Raw genomic sequence first — 22548 nt, 5'->3', positions numbered from 1 at the left:
AATAAAACTCTCAACAATCCCAAGCTGAATAATTCTTTTTACGATGGTCCCAGTTTTCATAGGCCACAAACTGATTCACAAAGTTAGTATAAACAAACTAGAGTAGGTTCATTGTGTATGGTGTTATAATTCTGCCCCTGGTTTTAGCCTAGCAGTAGTAAATGATACCATTGCACTTTCTGTTGCGTTTCTGTATCTTAATTCACATCTACTTTTCAAATCATCTTTTAAATTCCTACATTTTCAAACCTAGTGGTACATAAATATTTTGAGATTTAACTGTCTGGCAAGGATTTACATATTTATCACTATAACATTGAAATAACTAATTAGCATTGCTGAAATTGCCATTTTGCTTAAGTGTGTGTTAAATTGAAAACCTGGCCTGCTGATAGATCCTGCCATCAAATGTCGGGCATCAGTGGTCCAAGGCATTATGTCAGTATTAGTGTACTGTAACTAGAATTCCCAAGATGGTAGTTTCTAAGTTTGTAGAACTCAGAATTCTAGCGCTGTTAATGCTTAATTAGAAATGCATGTGTTAAGTAGAACTGGTTTTAAATGTACTGGTTGTAAATTCATGAATAAACGTTTATCACTAAGCATAAATAATGGGAGGGATCTTGGTCCTTTGGGCATCTAGACCTGAGACATACACAATTTGACGTTAGCTGCTGATTCTAAAACTTATCATATATGGTGTCAAGACAATGGCCTGTTTGACCAATATCTATAGGGCAGGTTTAAAAATACTACCAATTGAGTACCCGATGGTGTCTTTGATGCAGTTCTCTTGTGACGAGTCTGCATGGGTCATATTATGATCCAATTGTTCACCCTGCTGCTTGACCAGATTTGGCAAACATCCACTGCATTGGTGGCTAAGGAGACTAAACAGATCTCTGCTTGTATGAACGGTTATTTTCAATCAGTTCATTTTTGGTATGTTCATGTTGGCCAGTAGATCCCGATCAATATCTATGTACTATGGAGTCAGAGGTACTCTTGCTACTACTGCTATTCCAATGATTTCCATGTGTCTTCCTGAACAAACAGAACAATCCAAAGTTGGCCATAACATTTATTGTCCCTCAAAGCCGCCAAACAATGTGATACCTGCAGGCTGATGCTTGGCCACCATAAAACTGTGAAGACCTTTAGCGGCTCCCAGCTAACCTGTTTGTCCACTTGGGGAAAAAAAGTTTGTCAGAGCCTGTTAAAGCTAATTCTATACCGTAACTTTGATTTTGCTTTTAAGTCTTAAGATTGAATGTATTTTAAATGGAGTTGTCAGACTACAGTTACTTTTCATTCCAGCTTCTCCTATGTTAATGATTGTCGCGTGTAACGCTATATAGATGTGTGTTTGATACATTTTGCCAAGTAAATGTTACTGCCCATATCAGTGGGGAGTAATGTAAACCATCTTGAAAGTTTAAACTGAATGTCAGTAATTGATTGTAACAGCCCTTGTTTCTCTGGTTTTTGTCTCTTCTTTGTAACAGCTCCACGGGGTTTCTGTGCTGCCAAGGTTGGAAACAACAAGGTGAAGAATGTTTAATAGGTAGGTGGTGAAAATTTTTTATATTATGTCCATTTCAAGCCTCATAAGCACTTGTGTAGGTGGGATTTGCATCCTAGGATTTATATGCGTACCCAACATATTCAATTTTGGGTGCACAATGGCCCATTCACTGATATTTTGGCCCATTCACTGATATTTTGGAAAATTTGGAGGGGTCATTATCAATGCAAGTGCAATGCAATAGACACAACATTTATACATTGGGGTATAAATAGTTTTCCTAGAATTTCACATTTGAAGGAATTCCCATGATATTGCAACATAGAGTCAAAAATTGTATTTGATTTACCAATGCAGGAACAATTTAGTGTTCAGATTAGTACATTTTTGTGGGGTTCTTTTGCTTCTTTGTGTGTGTTGAATTGCATAATTTCCAGCTCATACAGTAGATTCTTGCCATGATTTTAGTATAGGAGCGAGTCAGTTGCTGGATGTAGGTACAACATGCAAATGAGGCTGTGGAAGTAATTCCTCCTCAAAGCAGGTGTTAATGCCACTCCATGTGCCCTGTTCCTTTACCCACTGATGGAGTCTTACTTTTGAGTGGGTGAGAAATGAAATCAGCATTTAGACCCTCAGAATCTTGCCATGTATGACCAGCCTTAGACTGGCAGAAAGGATATAAGGTGAAGTGGGAAAGCCATTGTATACAAAAGTATTACAGAACTCTTGATATTATCATTAGGAAAATGCCACAGGGAAATCAATTACAGTTGTGGGAATTGTACCTTTTAGTAGCATGGCATGTAAAGTATTAAAATTACCTTTTTTTCAGAGCCAAATAGACGTTCATTCTGTAGGAATGCTTATGTATGATGTGGGGTCATTAAGCACATTAACACTGATCCTGGCCCCCGTTCTGAGAATAGTATTTGATACTGCTCCTTTGATGCTGGCCTTCATTAACATAGTCTTAATGTTTGCTTGTAAAAAGAGGCACTTTTGAGATGTACAGAATTTCAAAGGCGAATTACTAGAAAAAACACAAGGGTTTAACATGGCAGATCTTAGGCTGATTGGGCTACATGGGGGTCCCCCCAAAGATGTAGTATTCAGACAGAAAGTCCATCATTGTGCTCTAAAGCTCCCCATACACAGGCCGAATCCGTTATAAGCTTTCGACAAACTAAGTTGGCAGGTTTTTGGGCAGTTTATGGACACTCAGACAGGCTTCCCCTGATCAATATATTGCCAAAAATTGGCCAAATGTCGATCGGGCAGGTTGAAAAATCCCGTCAGATTGAGGACCCCATTGGTTCATTGATCGTTGCCTAGCTGCTGCCCTGGGTAAATGCCCTAACTCTGCACCCTTGGTGCAGATTCTGTCCAGCGGAGTTCATGGCAGCCATCTTCTTCTCTTCGGTAATCTTCGGGAAGTAATTGCTGTATCAGTACTTTCAAGAACAAAAGGATACTGCTCTCGACGGGCGTCCCTGCCGTCCCCCCACTAGATCACCACGGTATGTTGTTACATTGCCCTTCACTGCTAAACTTATTCTGTTTGCTTCAGAAGCACTACTATAGTTTATACAAACAAGTTTCTGTGTAGCAATGGGGGAAATTGAAAAAGGGCTAAAAGGCACAGGTTAAATAGTGGATAACAGATAACACCATTATGTTCTACAGATCTTATCTGTTATCTGCTGTGTAACCTGAGCATTTTCTCCTTTCAATGGCTGCCCCCATTGCTACACAGAAGCTTATTTATATAATCAATAGTAGTGTTTCTGAACCAACACCACAGTTTTACTAGGGCAGTTTTAACACAGCATTATATTTTGTATTACTTTAAAACACTTTAATTGTTTGGTGTTACTGTTCCTTTAAGCATGAAAGTTTGCAATTAGCACTGTACATTTACTTTTGCAAATTGCTTTTTAATGCTTGATGTGTTTCTTGTTGCAGAAAACTTTTTTTTATTATATTCACAATGCAGCATTGCAAATTAAGCTTGTAGAATCTGCTAATGGGTTAGTTAAGTTCTCTTCTGCGTTCACAAACTGAATATTAATTACTTGCAAAGGAAAAAATGTTCACTTTGTGCATTTATTAAATCATCTCTAAAACCATGAATGCTATGAAAGTTATTAAAAGATCATATTATTAAAAGCACAAACGAAAATAGGCAATGAGTGATCCGAAAGAAAGTTCAAAGACCTCTAAATTTTGTGAACAAAAGTTTGGATATCCAAAAAACTCTAAAACCATGGACAAAAGACAAGACAGATCTTAGCAAGAAAAATATAATAATAATATATAATATTTCTACATGACCTTGACAGATTTTACTTTAGGCCTATTTATTAAACCTCAATTTTTTCTGGTCGAATTTTTAAGGGGGAAAACTCAAAATCTTAGAGAATTTTTTTTTTAGAGATTTATTATACTCCAAAACTGCTAAAAATCCTTATTCGAAAATACTCCATCTCAAACCTATCAAGGTCATATAGATGTCAATGGCAGATGTCCCTGAAGATGTTTCTTGACATTGTGATCTCTGCTGGTTTTCATATCAGATAAATACAAGTTTTAGCGGCGACAATTCAATGAAGTCCAGTTTTCAGAGCATCACTAATACAATTCGATTTGACGCACGAATGTGTTGCAACGTTTTTTTGCTCCAACTTTTTGGAGAACAATTATAGATACAATTATTGATAAATGAATTAAATTCGTGGATGGGAGTTAGGTCAACTTTGTTTTAATAGGAAAAAATAGATAAACTCAAGTTTTAGTAAATAACCTCCTAGGTGTACTTTTGTATTTATGAATTTTATGAATTTTACACCTGATAAATAACAAAAAAATTGTGGATTAAGGAACTAAGAGAAAAATACGATTGCACTTAAAAGCCCGAATCAGAGAAACAAAAGTTCCCAGAACATTTTTAAATCAGTCCCTTAGTATCTCAAAGTTGGTGCTGACTTGTAACAATGTTCCACTATATTCATAATGTTTTTATATAATAAAGAGAGGTCATAATGAAGATTGGTCGGTGCCAACAGCAACTATGTAAAGCTGAGAACTGATATTTAATTATCACGTGTGATGTCTGTATAGTGTGATGACTGTCAATGATATACAGTGTATTTGCCTTGGAGGAGAGAAAAGGAGGTTTATGAGTATGTATGCATAGGGAAGCCTCTGTTTTACCCTGGCAGGCATCCACAATGCAAATCCTATAGCATTACACACGGCTTAAACATTCACAGAACAGGAAGAAAATTGCTTTAGAAGCACACCATATATAAGGTAATGGCTTTGTGGCTGAATATCTAATGAACTCTGCACTGAGCAAGCACTTGTATAAATTCATGCTGGAAGCCAGCTGTATACACACTACTGATTTTTAATACAAAAATAAATAGCTGACACTGGGAACGTTTGTATAGAGCATAAGGAAGACACTGTATGTGTATGTGAGATGCTAAACAGGACGAAGAGCAGAAATATGCACAATGTACACAGTTAGTATTAACACTCTGAATATATATATATATATATGCTACCAGAATTCTGGTGCATATAGCACACAAGTGTAGATTTGTCTCCGAAATGCAAATGCAAGCAATGCTTAGCAATTCTGTATGTTTTACTGCCATGACTTTCTTGGAGGAAATTGTGGCAATAAAATGCTTTGCAGCCATAACCATAATAATGCAGCAGCAGCTAACGCTGATAGCTAGCAAATCACTGAAGTCCAGGCTCTAATGGCTCACCTTGAACCACCTTGTTATTCCAGTAAAATACAGTAGATCATTATTGCACCCTTTTTTCCATTGATGTGATTGCTGTGCTGTAGCGCACCATGTTATATGTCAGAACAACGTTCATTTCATCTGTAGTTCTGATTAAAGGGAAATATATCCTTTGTTCAGTATCAGTAGAATTCATTTTCCACATATTTTCTGTTAGGGCAATAATATGGCAGTGCTAAATCCAGTTTATACATGCAGAAAAGAAAAATAAGATGCCTTTAATAGGCTACGCTTGTAAAGACTTTACTTTCCGCTGAAGGAAAACACATTTTGGATATAATGCACTAACAGATGGGGTTTACTTTAAACATATGGAACATTCCAGGTCTAAATGCTGTTTTTACTGTAGATTCCAGCATCACAGGAGAGAATGAATTGGCTGAGGTCAAACAGGCATTTGGCAACCATTTCGTCCCCTCTTTGTGGCCTTGGGTACTTCAGTTAATTATTGCCAACACTTAGTACCAAATATAGATTATGAGCACATAGGAGCAGGGACAGAGTTCCTTACACACAGAAATAGTGGTGATCAAATGACTACAAATGTCTCATTGCCAGCCCAAGAGGGATATATAGGAAGCACCAGGAACATCACTGCCAGTTAGCAGATTGACTACAAGTCCCATAGTGCATCATTCTCTACAGGCGAATGTTTTGAAATGACTCTGCATCATGTTTTTGTGAGGGTTTCTGAACCATTTCAACTGAATGGCCCATCATGTTAAAAATCTTTAGGGCCCTTACTCACACTGCGCTCCCCTGCATTCCGGTTTTATGCGTTCAGCCGCAGGGGAGTGCAGGAGTGGACGCGCTGAATTCTTTTCAATGGGGCTGTACTCACCCAGACGCATGTAAGCGCCGAACGCAGGTAAAATGCAACATGCTACATCCCAACCTGCATTCAGCGCTTACAAGCGTCTGTGTGAGTACAGCCCCATTGAAAAGAATTCAGTGCATCGTCCCAAGCTGCATTCAGCACTTACATGCATCTGTGTGAGTAGAGCCGCATTGAAAATAATTCATCGAATCTACTCTTGCGCTCCCCTGTGGCTGAACGCATTAAAACCGGAACGCAGGGGAGCGCAGCTTCAAACGCCCCTGAGTAAGGGCCCTTAGTTGCATTCTTCTCCACTACTGCCATTTCATGATGTTCCCTGCACGTGTGCCGAATGAAAGGCAGGAATGTTGACACTAAAAATTAGGAATGCCAATTCCCAAAGCCTTGCTATAAGCACTGCTTCTGCCATCGCCCCCCTATTGACTGTACAATAAAGAACATTGTTCATTTTAAATCTTTTCGTTTTCTTCTATATTATAGTGTTTAAAGGCAGGCCATTTATTGTCATAACAAAAAAAACTAAAAAAAAACAGACTTTTGTCATTTTCCTAATTGAACATGTTGCGCCCAGCTGTACGCTTGTTTCCCAAGATATGGGTTGTGGGCAAAATGTGTAAATGGGAATGCACACAGATTTTTTACTTCCTACATAAAATACTATATGTTACTATGAGGCAAATTGAATTTCTGGCAGATAACTGTTATCCGGATGCTCTGAAAGCAGATTTAAGCCAATCAGTCAGGCAATTTCCTTTCTGAACCACCCATGTTAGGCTGCCAGATCTAAAGCTGATGATATCTGTATGTACAGAGTCCAAGTGACTTGCACTCACTGCTATGATTTGCAGAGCTTTTTATAACATTCCTTTTGACGTGTTAAAATTCCTGCCAAATATACTGCGCCTCTACTAGCTTTTGGCAATGTGCTGGACAATCTCTATTGCCATCTCCAGTTTATATTTATAGAACAGAACTGTCCCTTGACATTCCGTTAATACTCTCCATAGAGAGAGAGACTAAACCATCAGTAGTTAAAGAAATAAGCAACATTTTAGAATTCATTATAAGGTTTTTGGAGAAAAGGTAACAGACACGTGCCAAACAATACAGTATATTATACCTCACAGTACACAAAATGCATATGTCTTACTTGGTATTCTTAAATGCGCTGTATAAAGGTAAAATTAATAATTTGTAATATACCTGAGAGTCACAGAATTTGTAAAGTAGAAGACGGTGCACTGGTTCCCTTTCACAATAAATAAAAATGTTACAGGATTTTAAGCACGCTTAAAGAAGAGCAGCATTAATTGATATAAAATATATCAACTCTAGCGGATTCCTAATTATTTCTTTTTTAATCTTTATTTTTTATCTATGCGTATAGTGTAATGAGGCTGTTCTTGTTTTGTCATATCCCGTAGTCTGTTCCATTGTATCAATCTGTAGATCAATGAATAGCAACATGTAACTGAGCTAACGTTTTCATGTTCTTCTGTAGCTATATGCGAAGGCAACTTTACATGTAAGGAGAATGAAGTCTGCGTAAGGCCCAATGAATGCCGTTGCCGCCATGGATATTTTGGTGCAAATTGTGAAACAAGTAAGTTCTAGCTTCCTTTTGCTTTTTTTTAACTGTATCATGATGATAACAAAAGTAAGGATGATGCTGATATATATATTTAAATTATACTTCCCAACAATTTTTAGTTTTAGTGATACGATTGGCCACTCTCTCATGCACAACCAACCACAAACAGTTATGGCCTTGACATAATCCAACCAGCATAAAACCCTTAGGCTAGAGCCAGGTGACTGCGGATCAGGCCGAGAATTCCCTCCCCAGCTGCTTCTTTGCTCCTGCTCTGCCTGCACAGAAGCATTGTCTCCACTTGGATGCAGGCTGAAGGGGAAACTCAACATTTTGCATTTCACATCAAAATCTGCCCACAGATCAGAAAACAAGGGGAGCAGCAGGACAGAGGATTCTTCTCCAGTGGAGAATCTGCTATTGTCTACATTGTCTGGCCCTACATTGTCTGTGGATGCTCAATTTAGGTTAGAGGCAATAATGCAGCAAGCAGATTGGTTGACTTAAAGGTGAGACTAACACCAAACAAAGAAAAGGCTTCACATATGTTTCTGCTCTTTGTAATGAAAGCACCTCTACGTTCTTGCCTTGACATTTGACACTTTCCATTTAGGTGGTCCCAAGGGGCATCATTTCTGTGCTATGTGAGCAGTTTAGAGGACAGCCATTAGGAGATTGGTCTGACTGCAGGCACCAATTCCAGTCTTTCTCTGACAACAAAATTAGTTGTAGTTTGATGAGAACGCTGGGGCTGTACTTATGCAACAGATGAACAGATGCAACCTGTAATTCAAACTATTTAACAAAGTACATATTTAAGCATTTCTTAGCTCCACAATTGTTTCATTAGACCTTTCTTTATGTTGTGTTATTTATATAGCCCCAGAAAGTTACTCAGCACTTTGCATTAATAACAAACATGCTCCTTGGAAACAAGAGGAGGTCTTTGCTCTTGAGATTGGCATTCTTAAACTCATTTATTCAAATCCAATGCTCCCCATAAAGAATAAACATCGCCCTTTCTTTTAATTCTACCATCATGGGAAAAAGCACAATACATGGAAGCATACAAAGGACAGTAAATGGAGCTTTTACAACTCCAGTTCCAGTTTACATTTTTTTCTTATATACTACGAGTTATATATTTAATACATTTCAAAGTCTTTTTGCCTACATGCTAATGCATTTCACTAGGCCTGTCTAGCACCTGCCAAGTACGAGGAAGTGAAACTGTACACATTATTCTTACAAAATGTAAGGAAAGTCGCAGGATTTCAGCAGGCAGCATGCTTGACCATCATGTGACAAAAAGGGTGATAGTATTATGCAAGGATATTGTAAACAGTGTTCACTAGAAAAGATTGTGGAAGAGTGTTTGACATGTTTTCAACAAAGATGATAATACACTCGGCTCTCCACCCAAAGTTGGCTCTGACATAAAACATGGATTTCCAGTTAGGAAAGCTGACAATATAAATGAATGAACATAAAGGTTAACTTGCTTGTGATAAATTTGAACATAGTATATGATAGGGTCCTTAGATTGTAAGCTCCAATGGGATGGGGAGTGATGTGACTGATAAGTATAAGCTCTGTAAAACACTGCCAATTGTGTCAATGTTATGTAAAGAATTAGCTCATATGTCAAATGGTTACATGAAATAACAGTGCTACGCAATATGTTGGTGCTATATAAATACATGTTAATAAAATAAGAATCAATTTATGTGGCTGGTTGTACAGTTCATAGAGAAGCATATTCACCAAAGTGTGCTGATCAGTTAAACATGCCTAATAATCTGTGCTTCTGATTAGTTTTATTAGGAAATCCACCCTGTAGCAAATAACAGCACTTCCCCATGGAGCTGGAGATATTTAGGTAGGGCCCAAGAAATAATGCAATTTCTTAGGTACAGATTTATCAAGGGTCGAATTTTAAAAAACCCTCGAATTCGACCCTCGAAGTAAAATCCTTCGAATTCGAATATCGAATTCGAAGGATTTTAGCGCAAAAGGTTTGATCGAACGATCGAATAAAAATTGTTCAACCGAAGGATAAAATCGTTCAAATCTAGCGTTTCGAAGAATATCCTGATATATAGACTTTAGAGTCTTAGAAATTGAGGAGAGCACTCAAAAAAGTATATTAATGCTGTGAATATAGAACTGGGCACCCACATTCACACACAAGGGAACCATGGTAAAAGTAAGTTGTGCAGATGGGAAAGGAAACCTTATAATACTAAAGTGTAATGTTAAAATCATAACTAGTTTTCATATAGCTACCCACAACCTTTTTCATTTTTCTGCAACCCACTCTGCTGAAACAGTGGCCTTGTATTAATAGTTATTCATACATAAGGTTTTTTCTGGTGTAATGTTAGTGTCGTGTGCCTGAGTTTACAGTAAATACAAGTATGTTAAGTGAGTTCTGTTTGTGAAATACAGTGCAGTTGCAGCACAGTAAAACCTTATCCTGTAATACTTCATGTCACCTTTCAGTCCTGTCAATCACTTTGCTGTTTCTCTCTCAAGGATCTTATTTGGTAATGGAATTTTGCTCAATGAGTGGATTATCCATTGACTGTGAGCTACAACTGTATCTTAATCCGTGCTTCCAGCTCTTTGCTCGTAAACAAACCATGAGAGACCTGCAGAGTATCACCGGGACATTTGGCTCCACAAGAAAACAAACCTTTAATTTCATATAAATCAGCACAACAGTGTGTCAGTGCCTCCTCGTGTTTAGATAAATTGCAATCTGGAATGATGGAAATGTAGCCCTTATGTGTGTGCTTATTCAGTATTCAGTGTTCTGCTTTAATAGCCTATTTTATAGGCCTTTTATTCTTTGCTCTGCATTTTATATCCAGTAGAATTAGCCCTTCACAATAGTTCCTCTTAAACAATTGCCAGCTTACCTATTCAGTAATGTTTTTTTATACACAAAAGGGCATCCTAGCCTGTTTAAACCAGCATTAGTTAAACATTACATATCTGGAGAGCTGGTAGGTCATTTGAAAGGCACCTTCCTGTTACAGGCTTCTTCTGTGAGCACTAATGGCCCCTACAGTATAAGAAAAGGAAACCCACTCTAAACAAAACTTGCTCCCCCTTCCCCTTTTAAGGTTTTGTGTATAAAAACAGTTTGCAATCATATTATTGATTGTGGTGTCTGTTTTAATTAGCATTTTCCCTATAGTTTTGAGCAGAGGTGATAAATAGATATTTAGATAACGAGAACAGAGCCTGGCATCCTTCAAATGACCACAGATGTGTTTTAGAATGTTTGCACCGAGTAGGTCACAAGTATGATTCTCTAATCACAGTATTATTTTATCTAGACTAAAATCAACATGATGTTAGGTAGTGCTCCCTGCACTATAAAAAAAATATAGTAGGAGCATCATTTAAACTCAAGACCAACATAACTGAAATCATTTTGTCGACAATTCATGGATCAGAACCCAAACATAGGTGTCAATGCAAATTTCTAAAAATGATGTCACATTTTGGAAGCTGCTATACTGCATGAGAACTGCCATCTGATTTCCTTAATGGATCTGATTTTCTTCTGCTATGTGATAATTAAAATGTTGCTTTGTGTCGGTTTTCTTTTATACTAGAATGTCCCAGGCAGTTTTGGGGTCCAGACTGTAAAGAAAAATGTGCCTGTTATCCTAATGGCCATTGTGATGATGTCGTCGGACAATGTACATGCAATCCAAATCGCTGGGGTCCCAACTGCGAGACCCCCTGTCTGTGTAAACATGGAAGATGTGACCAAGAGACGGGGAAATGCACCTGTGAGCCCAGTTGGTGGGGTCCTCAGTGTTCAAGTGCTTGTTACTGCAGTACCAACTCACAATGTGACCAGGCAACTGGAAGGTGCATCTGCCAACCTGGATGGTGGGCCCGCAGCTGTAATAACCAGTGTTCTTGCAACAATTCTCCATGTGAACAACTGACTGGCCGTTGCCTATGCCGGGAGCGATTGTGGGGTCCACGATGTGAAAGAGTTTGCCAGTGTGCCAAAGGCAAATGCAACCAAGCCGATGGAACTTGCACATGTGACCCAGGGTATAGGGGGAAGTTTTGTCGTGAACCTTGTCCTGCGGGACTTTACGGACAAGGCTGCAGGAAAAGGTAGGCATTTTATGTATTATATTGGAATGGGCAACCTCCAGTTGCCGCAGAACAACAGTTGCCATTATGCTGGTGGATGCATGCGTGAAACTTTACAGCATCGGAAAAACCCAGTATTGCCTGTTCCTGCACTAGTTTGTTGATATCTTATACAAACACAGCTGTTTAGGCATTGTGCTGAAATTGTACTCACTGCTATCCATCCATGGACCTGAGTTTTGGTCTTCAAAAAAGAAATACCACATCTGTGCTGTTATACATTTTATAACCCTGCTTGCAACAAATGTCCTTGTCTTTGCTTATTTTTTTTCTCACCTAAATACAGGAAAATAATTTTATTGAATTTATAATGAAAAATACAAACATTTCTCGGATAAGGAAATGAATGGGTATAGGGGCAAGAGTTATTTGCACCTTGAAAGGGAAATGCTTGGTGTTGACCATCTCCTCCAACTTCATAGCAGTGATTTATAAAGGGTAGAATGTGCAAACAACTGTCAAAATGGAGAGCAAAGACCTGTGCTTCCCCCATGAACCTGCATTCAGCAACACTGTATTCATGAGGGGCAGGTGAGGGGAACAAAAGGTATCTCCGCTCTTCTATACCCCACAACCTGTAACTTTTGTGTCATTCAGATACACGAGCACCTCCTGCCAGATTAAAAATAGATATATCCTTGATACAAATGCTTATTAAATGAGCCCGATAAACTTTTGGGCCGTAATGCTATAGTACTTGCTGCCTGTTTATATGTGAATGGGGCCCCCATATGGTTATCTTTCACCTCATGCAGCTGACAGTTGTGGTCTGTAACTTCTCAGGTTTTACTTGTTTTTGTAACAAGGGGACTATTGTTGTTTTTTTGTCATGTGCACCTTAACACAACTGCATGATGAATAAAGCTACTGTAAAAAGAAAGCTTAATGGAAAATTGATCCAAGTGCCTTTTTTTGCACAGATATAAGGGGTCATTTACAACAACCACAAAGGGACAGGAGACAGGAGGAAGAATGTCACTTAGGGGTCTATTTAAAATGCTGTGTAAAAAGTGCAGTGATGCTCATAGCAACCAATCACATCGTTGCTTTTGTTTTCCAGCTTTTGAAATCTAATTGCTGATTGGTAGCTCTGGGCAACATCACCGTTAATTCTTCACTTTTTACTCAGCATGATAAATAGGCCCCTTAATGTATGAGACAGGAGGAAGAATGTCATTTAGGGTCATATTTATTAGGGATGCATCGAATCCACTATTTGGGATTCGGCCGAATCCCTGAATCCTTTGTGAAGGATTTGGCCGAATACGGAACCGAATCGGAATCCTAATTAACATATGCAAATTAGGGGCAGGAAGGAGAAATAGTGCGGAAAAAATGTTTACTTTCTTATTTTGTGATGAAAAGTCAAGTGATTTTCCTGCATATGCAAATTAGGATTCTGATTCTGTTCAGCCAGACACAAGGATTTCGCCGAACCCGAATCTTGCTGAAAAAGGCCGAATCCTGGCCGAATCTCGAACTGAATCATGGATTCGGTGCATCCCTAATATTTATCATGCTGTGTAAAAAATGGAATGACATGTAGGGGCATATTTATTATGCTGTGTAAAATGAAATTCGCCGGAAAAAAAAAAAGCTGTGTAAAATAAATGGTGAATTTATCAAGGTTTGTTTTATTTAAGCCATGCAAATGCCAGATTTGCCGCCGTTACTTTATATTGCTTCTGGCTAGTCACTTTAAGAAAAAAATTTGTCAAAAGAATGTACGTTGTTTTTTACACCGTTTGTTACACGCCAAAGCCTGGTGATGTGTGGTGTATTATCCTGCTGTTTTTTAACAACATATTAAATATGCCCTTTAACACAAGCTGAGTGATAACAACACTTTAGTGTTACAGTTATTTTTTTATTGCATATCTTTTCTGACGTCTTTCTGATGTCTCCAAGTCATCTTCCACTATGACTTACAAGTATGCCTGTTTACTAGAGTAATTGTGCAACAAGAAAGCAGTTGAAAATGTGGGCATGGGAGTTGCAATAAAAAACATTTTTTACAGTTCATAAACCACATGGAATAAAAACTGTACACTAATCCCAGATTAAATTTGAATGCTACTATCTACATCTAACTAATAGTTTCTTTTCAAGGAAACCACTTTTTGTAAAATGATCATTGGGGTCTCAGTAATACTTTTATTTCAATCATCATTTTTAGATGTGGCCAATGCAAAGGACAGCAGCCTTGTACTATTGCCGATGGAAGGTGCATTGCATGTGAAGCTGGTTGGAATGGAACCAAATGTGACCAAGTCTGCTCTGAAGGCTTCTATGGCGAGGCTTGTGAGAAGGTGTGTCCACCGTGCAAAGATGGGCACACTTGCAACCACATTAACGGAAAATGTTCCCACTGCAATCCTGGCTGGATTGGTGATCGGTAAGAAGTGTTCCTACAGACGTTGTTCGTGAAGTAGAGCGAATATAAGACATACTAGGACATATTCATCAATTCATTCCTCCTCAGTGCTAAATTTATGATACCATGGTGCACTGTGGAGCATAGAAAAAGTTGCATTCATACACATCATTCTACTCTTGTGCAGACTACACAGTTTTAAGGATACATAATAACACAATTGCATTTGATGCATTCACTAATTCACTAATTTGTACATCTCTGGAACATTTCTGAATATCATTTTCTCTTATACAACTTATACAATTCATAGGGATGGAAATATCTTGTTGATATGCTGATGCTGTCAGATTGCCCTCTTTTTTGCTTTATTGAAGATTGTAGGCTCATTTAGATTACAAGTGCTGGTGCATTGTTTTAATTTCTTGCACTTATGTTATATTGATGCCATTCAAAGCAGCCGAAAGAATGATTTTCATTTTAAACAACTCAAACTCTTCTTTTTCTTCTTCTTCAAATTAGGTGTGAAACAAAATGCCGCAATGGAACATACGGAGAGAATTGCGCCTTTGTCTGTAGTGACTGCTTCAATGGGGAGTGTCACTTTGAGACTGGGAAATGTCTATGCAGTGCAGGCTCTTATGGGCCATAGTAAGTGTTGTATTTTCCCACAAGTTGTGTCCATTGAAATATCCCAGGTTTCTGAACCATAGCAAAGAAGTTAATTGGTTCTTCTATGACCATTGAGCAACATTTTCTCATTATACTACATAATAATAAAACAGGTATTATCTGTTATCCAGAATGCTTGGGACTTGGGGTTTTCTGCATAAGGGGTCTTTCTGTTATTTGGCTTTCTATACCTTAAGTATCCTCAAAAATCATTTTAACATTAATTAAAACCAATAGGATTGTTTTGCCTACAGTAAGGATTCATTGGGGCAAATTTACTAAACGACGAAGCGCCTAACGCTAGCGTGAATTCGCCAGCGTAGCGCATTTTCGTTAATTCACCGATTCACTAACAGACGCTGGTGTAAATTCAGTAGTGTTACTTCGCACCCATACGCCTGGCTAATTTGCGCAACGGACGTAACTACGCAAATTCACTAAAGTGCGCATTTTTCTGAACGCTACCTTTTACGCCAGACTTCCTTCGCCACCTCAGTCCAGGCAAAGTGCAAAAGAGTAGATAGGGATTGCTTCAAAAAAAGTCCTTCCCCCCTACATTTCCTAACTCATTGCAACTTAACTATACAGTGGGCACATGTGTAGGGCAAAATAAAAATTTTATTTGCTGTTTTGAAGGTTTCCCAGGCTTGTGTAGTGATGCTACATATACCTCCATTGTAACTTCAATTTGGCGTCGTATGCAAATTAACCATCGCTAGCGTAAGTTTGCTTTGCTTGGCGAATTAACGCTAGTGCAACTTCGCAACCTTGCGCTTCCCCTGAGCGCAACTTCGGATATTAGTGAATTTGCGTAGCACTGGTGAAAATACGTCTGGCGAAGCAGCGCGGCGAAGCAGCGAGGCGAAGCGGATGCTGGCGCAACAACGAATCTTAGTGAATGTCCCACATTATATCTTAGTTGGGATCAAGTACAAGGTACGGTTTTGTTATTATTACAGACAAAAAGGAAATGATTTTTAAAATTTAGAATCATTTGCTTATAATGGAGTCTATGGGAGATGGCTTTACCAAAATTCAGAACTTTTTGGATAATTGGTTTCCAGATAATGGATCCATATCCGTACTTTTAACTGTTGGTACGAGGGTTAATTTTATTTGCAAATAGCTGGCACCCAAATAATAACTCTGTCTTCCTGCACTCTTACACTAACAAGGGCCATATTTATAGAGTGGGAAGCAGGATAGTGTCTGTGCTGATATATTTCATTGATCAATATGGAAACAGTGACAATAAGGGGCAAAGGTGAAGTATCTCACTAATCAAAAAAAGGTTTTGAAATGCTTTTATGTACACTTAAATGCATTTCTGGGCTCATAAAATATGATGAAAGTAAAATACGAAAGTATGTTATAAAGGAAAGATGGAATTTGTGTGTTCTCAGTGCTATTAAATTTGGATGAAACGAATCTTGAGGATTTCTTTCGCCCTTCTAGCATGTTATAACTTTCTAACATCATGTAAAGCTCACAGTAAATGAAAGCATATTTGTACTCATATTGGATACAGAAAATCATATGATGAAGATATCTTTGAAGTTGCAGGCTTTAATTACAGACCCCTATTATACCCTGCCTCATATTATCACATGTACTGAATCACTGATTTGCCTTGTGTTTCCTGTTACCCTGTAGAGCCTTTCATTTGTAAATACTCATAAGCAAAGCAAGGGAACTTTTCATACACAAAACCATTCTGCAAGATATAGGGGCAAATTCACTAAGATTCGTAGTTGCAGCAGGCGTAACTTCGCCGCACTTCGCCACACTTCGTCACACTTCGCCAGGCGTAGTTTCACCAGCGCTCTGCAAATTCACTAAAATCCGAAGTTGCGCACAGGGGTAGCGTAAGGTTGCGAAGTTGCGCTAGCGTTGATTCGCTAAGCGAAGCGAAGTTACGCTAGCGATGGTTAATTTGCATACCAAATTTCAAATTCAAATTTCAATGGAGGAATACGTAGAATCACTACAAATGCCTGGGAAACCTTCAAAACATCAAATAAAATTTTTTTTTTGCTCTACACATGTGCCCACTGTATAGTTAAGTTGCCATGAGTTAGGAAATGTAGGGGGGAAGGAGGGGAGCCCCAAAAATTTTTTGATCTTTTTCAGCCTATCACCCATAATATAGAAAAAACGCCAGCGTTTTTTGGGACTTAGAAAAAATTTGAACTTTTTTTGAAGCAATCCTTATCTACTCTATTGCGCTTCGTCTGGTCTGAGGTGGTGAAGGAAGTCTAGCGTAAAAGGTAGCGTTCAGTAGACTGCGCGCGTTAGTGAATTTGTGTAGTTACGTCCGTAGCGAAAATTCGCCAGGCGTAAGGGTGCGAAGTAACACTAGCGAATTTACGCCAGCGTTCGTTAGTGAATTTGCGAAGTAACGAAAATGCCCAACGCTAGCGAATTGACGCTAGCGTTAGGCGCTTCGGCGCGTAGTGAATTTGCCCCACAGTATCATTTTTGCCCTCTATGAAAAACAGACACGGGTATAGATTTCCAAGCAGATCGATTCAGGTCTTTTAGACTCTTAAAACTTATGGCTGATTGGTTGTACTACAGTACTACTATTTAACACCTATGCTCATACATTGGCTTCATTTATGTAGGTTTTATTATATTATGCCCATTACGTTGATGTGAATATGCTGTAAAATTATCTGACTTCAGTTTTGGCTATGTGGCTTAGCTGACTACTTAGGGGTATATTTATCAAAGAGTGAAGGTAGAGATGGCCACAGTCCTCTAGAGTGAAATTCCACCACTCTTCATTCATTTCTATGGGATTTTTAAAAAGAGTATTTATCAATGGGTGAAAGTTCACCCTTTGATAAATACGCCTTTAAAAATTCCATAGAAATAAATGGAGAGTGGCGGAATTTCACTCTAGAGGACTGTGGTGATCTCTAACTTCACTCTTTGATAAATATACCCCTTAGTAGTACTCCTCTTTCAAATGCTATTGGTAGCCATATGACGTTTATTTTTGTTGTCAACAAAGGATGAAGTGGGAATTGTGCACATCCATCTAGTTTATTTTCCTTCATGAACATGCTAGAAGAGGATTTGGAATTAGCTCACACTGTCATAGTCCCACTTTAAATTTAGTTTGTCACTTCATTTGGTTTTTGTCGATGCAATATCGTGATTTTGTCTGTGGATGGCTTGAATTCATTGAAGAGGACATTATTTGATATTTGATTTGTAATTAAAATGAGAGTATTTTGTTTAAACAAAGTAGTATGGCCTCCACCAGCCAATTACAATTCTTGAGAGGGTTCTTGTCTCTGGGTTTGTATAGGTGGGCAAGGCTGGTCTTGACACCCTTACATAGTTACATATTAAATTGGGTTAAAAAAGACAAAGTTCATCAAGTTCAACCCCTCCAAATGAAAACCCAGCATCCATACACACACCCCTCCCTACTTTCACATAAATTCTATATACCCATACCTATACTAACTATAGAGTTTTGTATCACAATAGCATTTGATATTAAGTCTGTCCAAGAAATAATCCAAGCCATTCTTAAAGGCATTAACTGAATCAGCCATTTCAACGTCACCCGGCAGTGCATTCTACAACCTCTCTGTCCTCACTGTGAATAACCACCTGCGTTGCTTATAATGACAGTTCTTTTCTTCTAGCCTGATGAGGTGACCTCTGGTACGGTGATCCTCTTTGTGGGTAAAAAGGTCCCCTGCTATTTGTCTATAATGTCCTCTAATGTACTTGTAAAGTGTAATCATGTCCCCTCGCAAGCGCCTTTTTTCCAGAGAAAACAACCCCAACCTTGACAGTCTACCCTCATAATTTAAGTCTTCCATCCCTCTAACCAGTCTCTGCACTCTCTCCAGCTCATTTATATCCCTCTTAAGGACTGGAGTCCAAAACTGCACTGCATACTCCAGATGAGGCCTCACCAGGGACCTATAAAGAGGCAGAATTATGTTTTCATCCCTTGAGTTTATGCCCTTTTTTATGAAAGAGGGAACTTTATTTGCTTTAGTAGCCACAGAATGACACTGCCCAGAATTAGACAAACTGTTATCTACAAAAAACCCAAGATCTTTCTCATTTAAGGAAACTCCCAACACACTGCCATTTAATATATAACTTGCATTTATATTATTTTTACCAAAGTGCATTTCCTTGCATTTATCAACATTGAACCTAATTTTCCAGTTTGCTGCCCAGTTTCCCAACTCCCGTCTTCTTGAAAGCAAGCATTTAGTTAAAATAGATTAGCTGTGTTACTGATGCAGTAAATAGACTATACAACAATAACATACATAATTAAAAAGTGCATGGCCAAACATTTTATTTAAAAGCAAAGGGCAGGCAGTTGTGGTGCAGTAGTAGAGTATATTGAAATGAAGATGCAGTAGTGGTTATTTGCCGATTAATTGGTCTCCATTTATGTTCCAGAAATATAACAGCAGAATATATGCATATATTAACTTATAATATTTTGGACATAAATGCCGTTTTCTAAATGGCTTTATTAATGTACTGTGCCTTTCTCCAAGAAACCCATGTAGAATGCATTATGGTTTTGTTATAATATTCCAAAGGGTGCCACTTGTAGAAAAGAAAGACCTTATTCAGACATTTTTGGTTGACCAGTTGCATCAGAATATATTTTCTTTCCACCACGTTTTGGTGCTTACAGTCATGCGGGGTGGGAAGAAAGGCTTGTATAAAGTATAACTATAGCAGTTTGTGGGGAACTGGATCACACTAAGTTAGTGTAAAGGGCAGACAGAAAGGAAAATAAGTACAGTAACTCTTCATAGTTACTGTAATTTCTTTTTTTTTGTTAACTAAAATTTTTATACAATAAACAATTTTAACCAAGAATATGCAATGGCGATCATGAATGATAGTACCAAAAACATACAACATTGGTAGTAAAAAAGGTATAGCATCTGGAAATCTGTTATCCAAAAAGCTCCAAATTACAGGAAGGCTATCTCCCATAGGGGTGGATTTATCAAAGAGTGAAGTTCCGCCACTAAAGTGAAATTCCGCAGCTCTCCATTAATTTCTATGGGATTTTGAAAGGCGTATTTATCAATGGGTGAAAGTGAAATTTCACCCTTTGATAAATACACCTTTAAAAACCCCATAGAAATGAATGGGAAGTGGCGGAATTTCGCTCTAGTGGCGGAACTTCACTATTAACTTCACTCTTTGATAAATATACCCCTTAGACTCCATTTTAGCCAAGTTCAAATTTTTAAAAATGATTTCCCCTTTCTCTGTAATAACAAAAGAGTACATTGTACTTGATCCAAACTAAGATATAATCGCTCGAAAACAGTAACAATAATGTCTCATTTTGGAAGGAAGAAGGACTTTGCAAAAAAAAGTAAGGACAGCTTTATCTGAACATACTGTAGTTCATTTTTAATCTATTTAAGTGCCCACTTACTGCCTGCATGCAGACTTCACAACTGGTACTTCTTGCACAAAGCTATCAAGAAAAAAAGGCCTTGGTTGTCTAATACCATTAATTTAAAATAAGTGTTTTACAAAATTGACTTATTTTTCATAATAGGCTGATGTTTGTATGTGCCCTTCATAACCTGTAAATTATATAGTGTGCACATATAAAAGGTGGGTTGGGGAGGCCTATTTATCAAAGATTGAATTTGAATTCATGTTAGTTTTTTTAACTCTAATAAATTAGATTTTTCTTGAAATTTGATCAGGAGGCTATTTTTGATTTAAATCGAATATCTTAGGGGCCGATTCATGAAGCTCGAGTGAAGGATTCGAATGAAAAAAATTCGAATTTCGAAGTATTTTTTTGGTACTTCGACCATCGAATTGGTTAAATTCGTTCGAATTCGAACGAAATCGAACGAATCGAACGAAAAATCGTTCGACTATTCGACCATTCGATAGTCGAAGTACTTCCCCTTTAAAAAAAACTTCGACCCTTTACTTCGGCAGGTAAAACCTACCGAAGTCAATGTTAGCCTATGGGGAAGGTCCCCATAGGCTTGCCTGTGATTTTTTGATCGAAGGATTTTCCTTCGATCGTTGGATTAGAATCCTTCGAATCGTTCGATTCGAAGGATTTAATCGTTCGATCGAACGAAAAATCCTTCGATCGATCGATCGCAGGATTAGCGCTAAATCCTTCGACTTCGATATTCGAAGTCGAAGGATTTCAATTCGAGGGTCGAATTTCGAAGTATTTTTAACTTCGAAATTCGACCCTTAATGAATCTGCCCCTTAAACTCAAACTAACTTTACCAACTTATATTAAATTTAAATTGAACTTTACTAAACTCGAAACTCTGATTGGCAGCAATGGCCAAGGCCAAGGTTTGATAAATCTCAAAATTCGAATTAAAATTCGAATCGAGTTTGGATTATTTTCAATTCGAATTTTCCAATTTTGAACATAAAAAAATTGAAAATTTGAATTTTCAGTTCAACCCTTAATAAATCTGCCCCTGAGTGTTATATTTCTTAGCAGTTTTCCTGCAAGATGCCTAGCCATTCGATCTTGCTGGAATTTTAATGAAATCTATCAAATTGGCTTATCAGTGTAATCAAAACATTATTTATCTATAGATATCATTATTTGTCCATAGGCATGAGGGATTTAGTAATTCAGACTGAGCTATCAATTCCATAGTTAGTAGGCTATGGGCAATGTTTAAATTTTTTTGAAAAAAATTACTATGGGGCCGATTCACTAAGCTCGAGTGAAGGATTCGAATGAAAAATACTTCGAATTTCGAAGTATTTTTTGGGTACTTCGACCATCGAATTGGTTAAATTCGATCGAATTCGATCGAAATCAAACGATTCGAACGATTCGAAGTAAAAATCGTTCGACTATTCGACTATTCGATAGTCGAAGTACTTGCCCTTTAAAAAAAACTTCGACCCCCTACTTCGGCAGGTAAAACCTACCGAAGTCAATGTTAGCCTATGGGGAAGGTCCCCATAGGTTTGCTAACCTTTTTTTGATCGAAGGATTTTCCTTCGATCGTTGGATTAAAATCCTTCGAATCGTTCGATTCGAAGGATTTAATCGTTCGATCGAACGAACAATCCTTCGATCGATCGATCGAAGGATTAGCGCTAAATCCTTCGACTTCGATATTCGAAGTCGAAGGATTTCAATTCGAGGGTCGAATTTCGAAGTATTTTTAACTTCGAAATTCGACCCTTAATGAATCTGCCCCTATATGTTTTCATTTGATTAATAACCTGATGATATACTTCAAAGTTTAACATGGATACACATTGACCAATCAGATATGATTGAATTGATTGTTCATATTTTATGGTTTTTAAATTATTAGCCTTTTTTTCTGCCTCTTTCTGTCCTGCCCAACAGACGAAAATTGTTTCTCGACAACCAAAAAAAAAAAACAGATTGATTTTGAGGCTTACATTTTATTGTGTTATTTCTAAGGATTTTACAACTGATTACTTTCTCTTCCAACACTTTCTTCCTTGAATGTTGACAGGAACATTTGTTAAGCTTTAAAAATAAACATTTA

The 22548-nt window shown here is 37.9% G+C and overlaps 1 protein-coding gene across 2 annotated transcripts in view; it reads left to right on the top strand.

The window, feature by feature from the left end:
• Positions 1–22548, top strand: part of LOC108715897 (scavenger receptor class F member 2) — a 105775-nt gene that overhangs the window by 43524 nt on the left and 39703 nt on the right. For both annotated transcript variants that reach the window (XM_018261446.2, XM_018261438.2), the window contains exons 2-6: positions 1506–1564; positions 7683–7784; positions 11399–11918; positions 14134–14352; positions 14854–14982. In XM_018261446.2, the coding sequence (XP_018116935.1) occupies positions 1506–1564; positions 7683–7784; positions 11399–11918; positions 14134–14352; positions 14854–14982 (1029 nt within the window). The remainder of the gene's footprint in view (positions 1–1505; positions 1565–7682; positions 7785–11398; positions 11919–14133; positions 14353–14853; positions 14983–22548) is intronic.

The sequence above is a fragment of the Xenopus laevis genome, chromosome 1L (assembly GCF_017654675.1).
Source record: "Xenopus laevis strain J_2021 chromosome 1L, Xenopus_laevis_v10.1, whole genome shotgun sequence".
Lineage (NCBI taxonomy): Eukaryota > Metazoa > Chordata > Amphibia > Anura > Pipidae > Xenopus > Xenopus laevis.
Note: the sequence above shows the minus strand (reverse complement) of the source record. Positions and strands in the feature narration are given on the sequence as shown.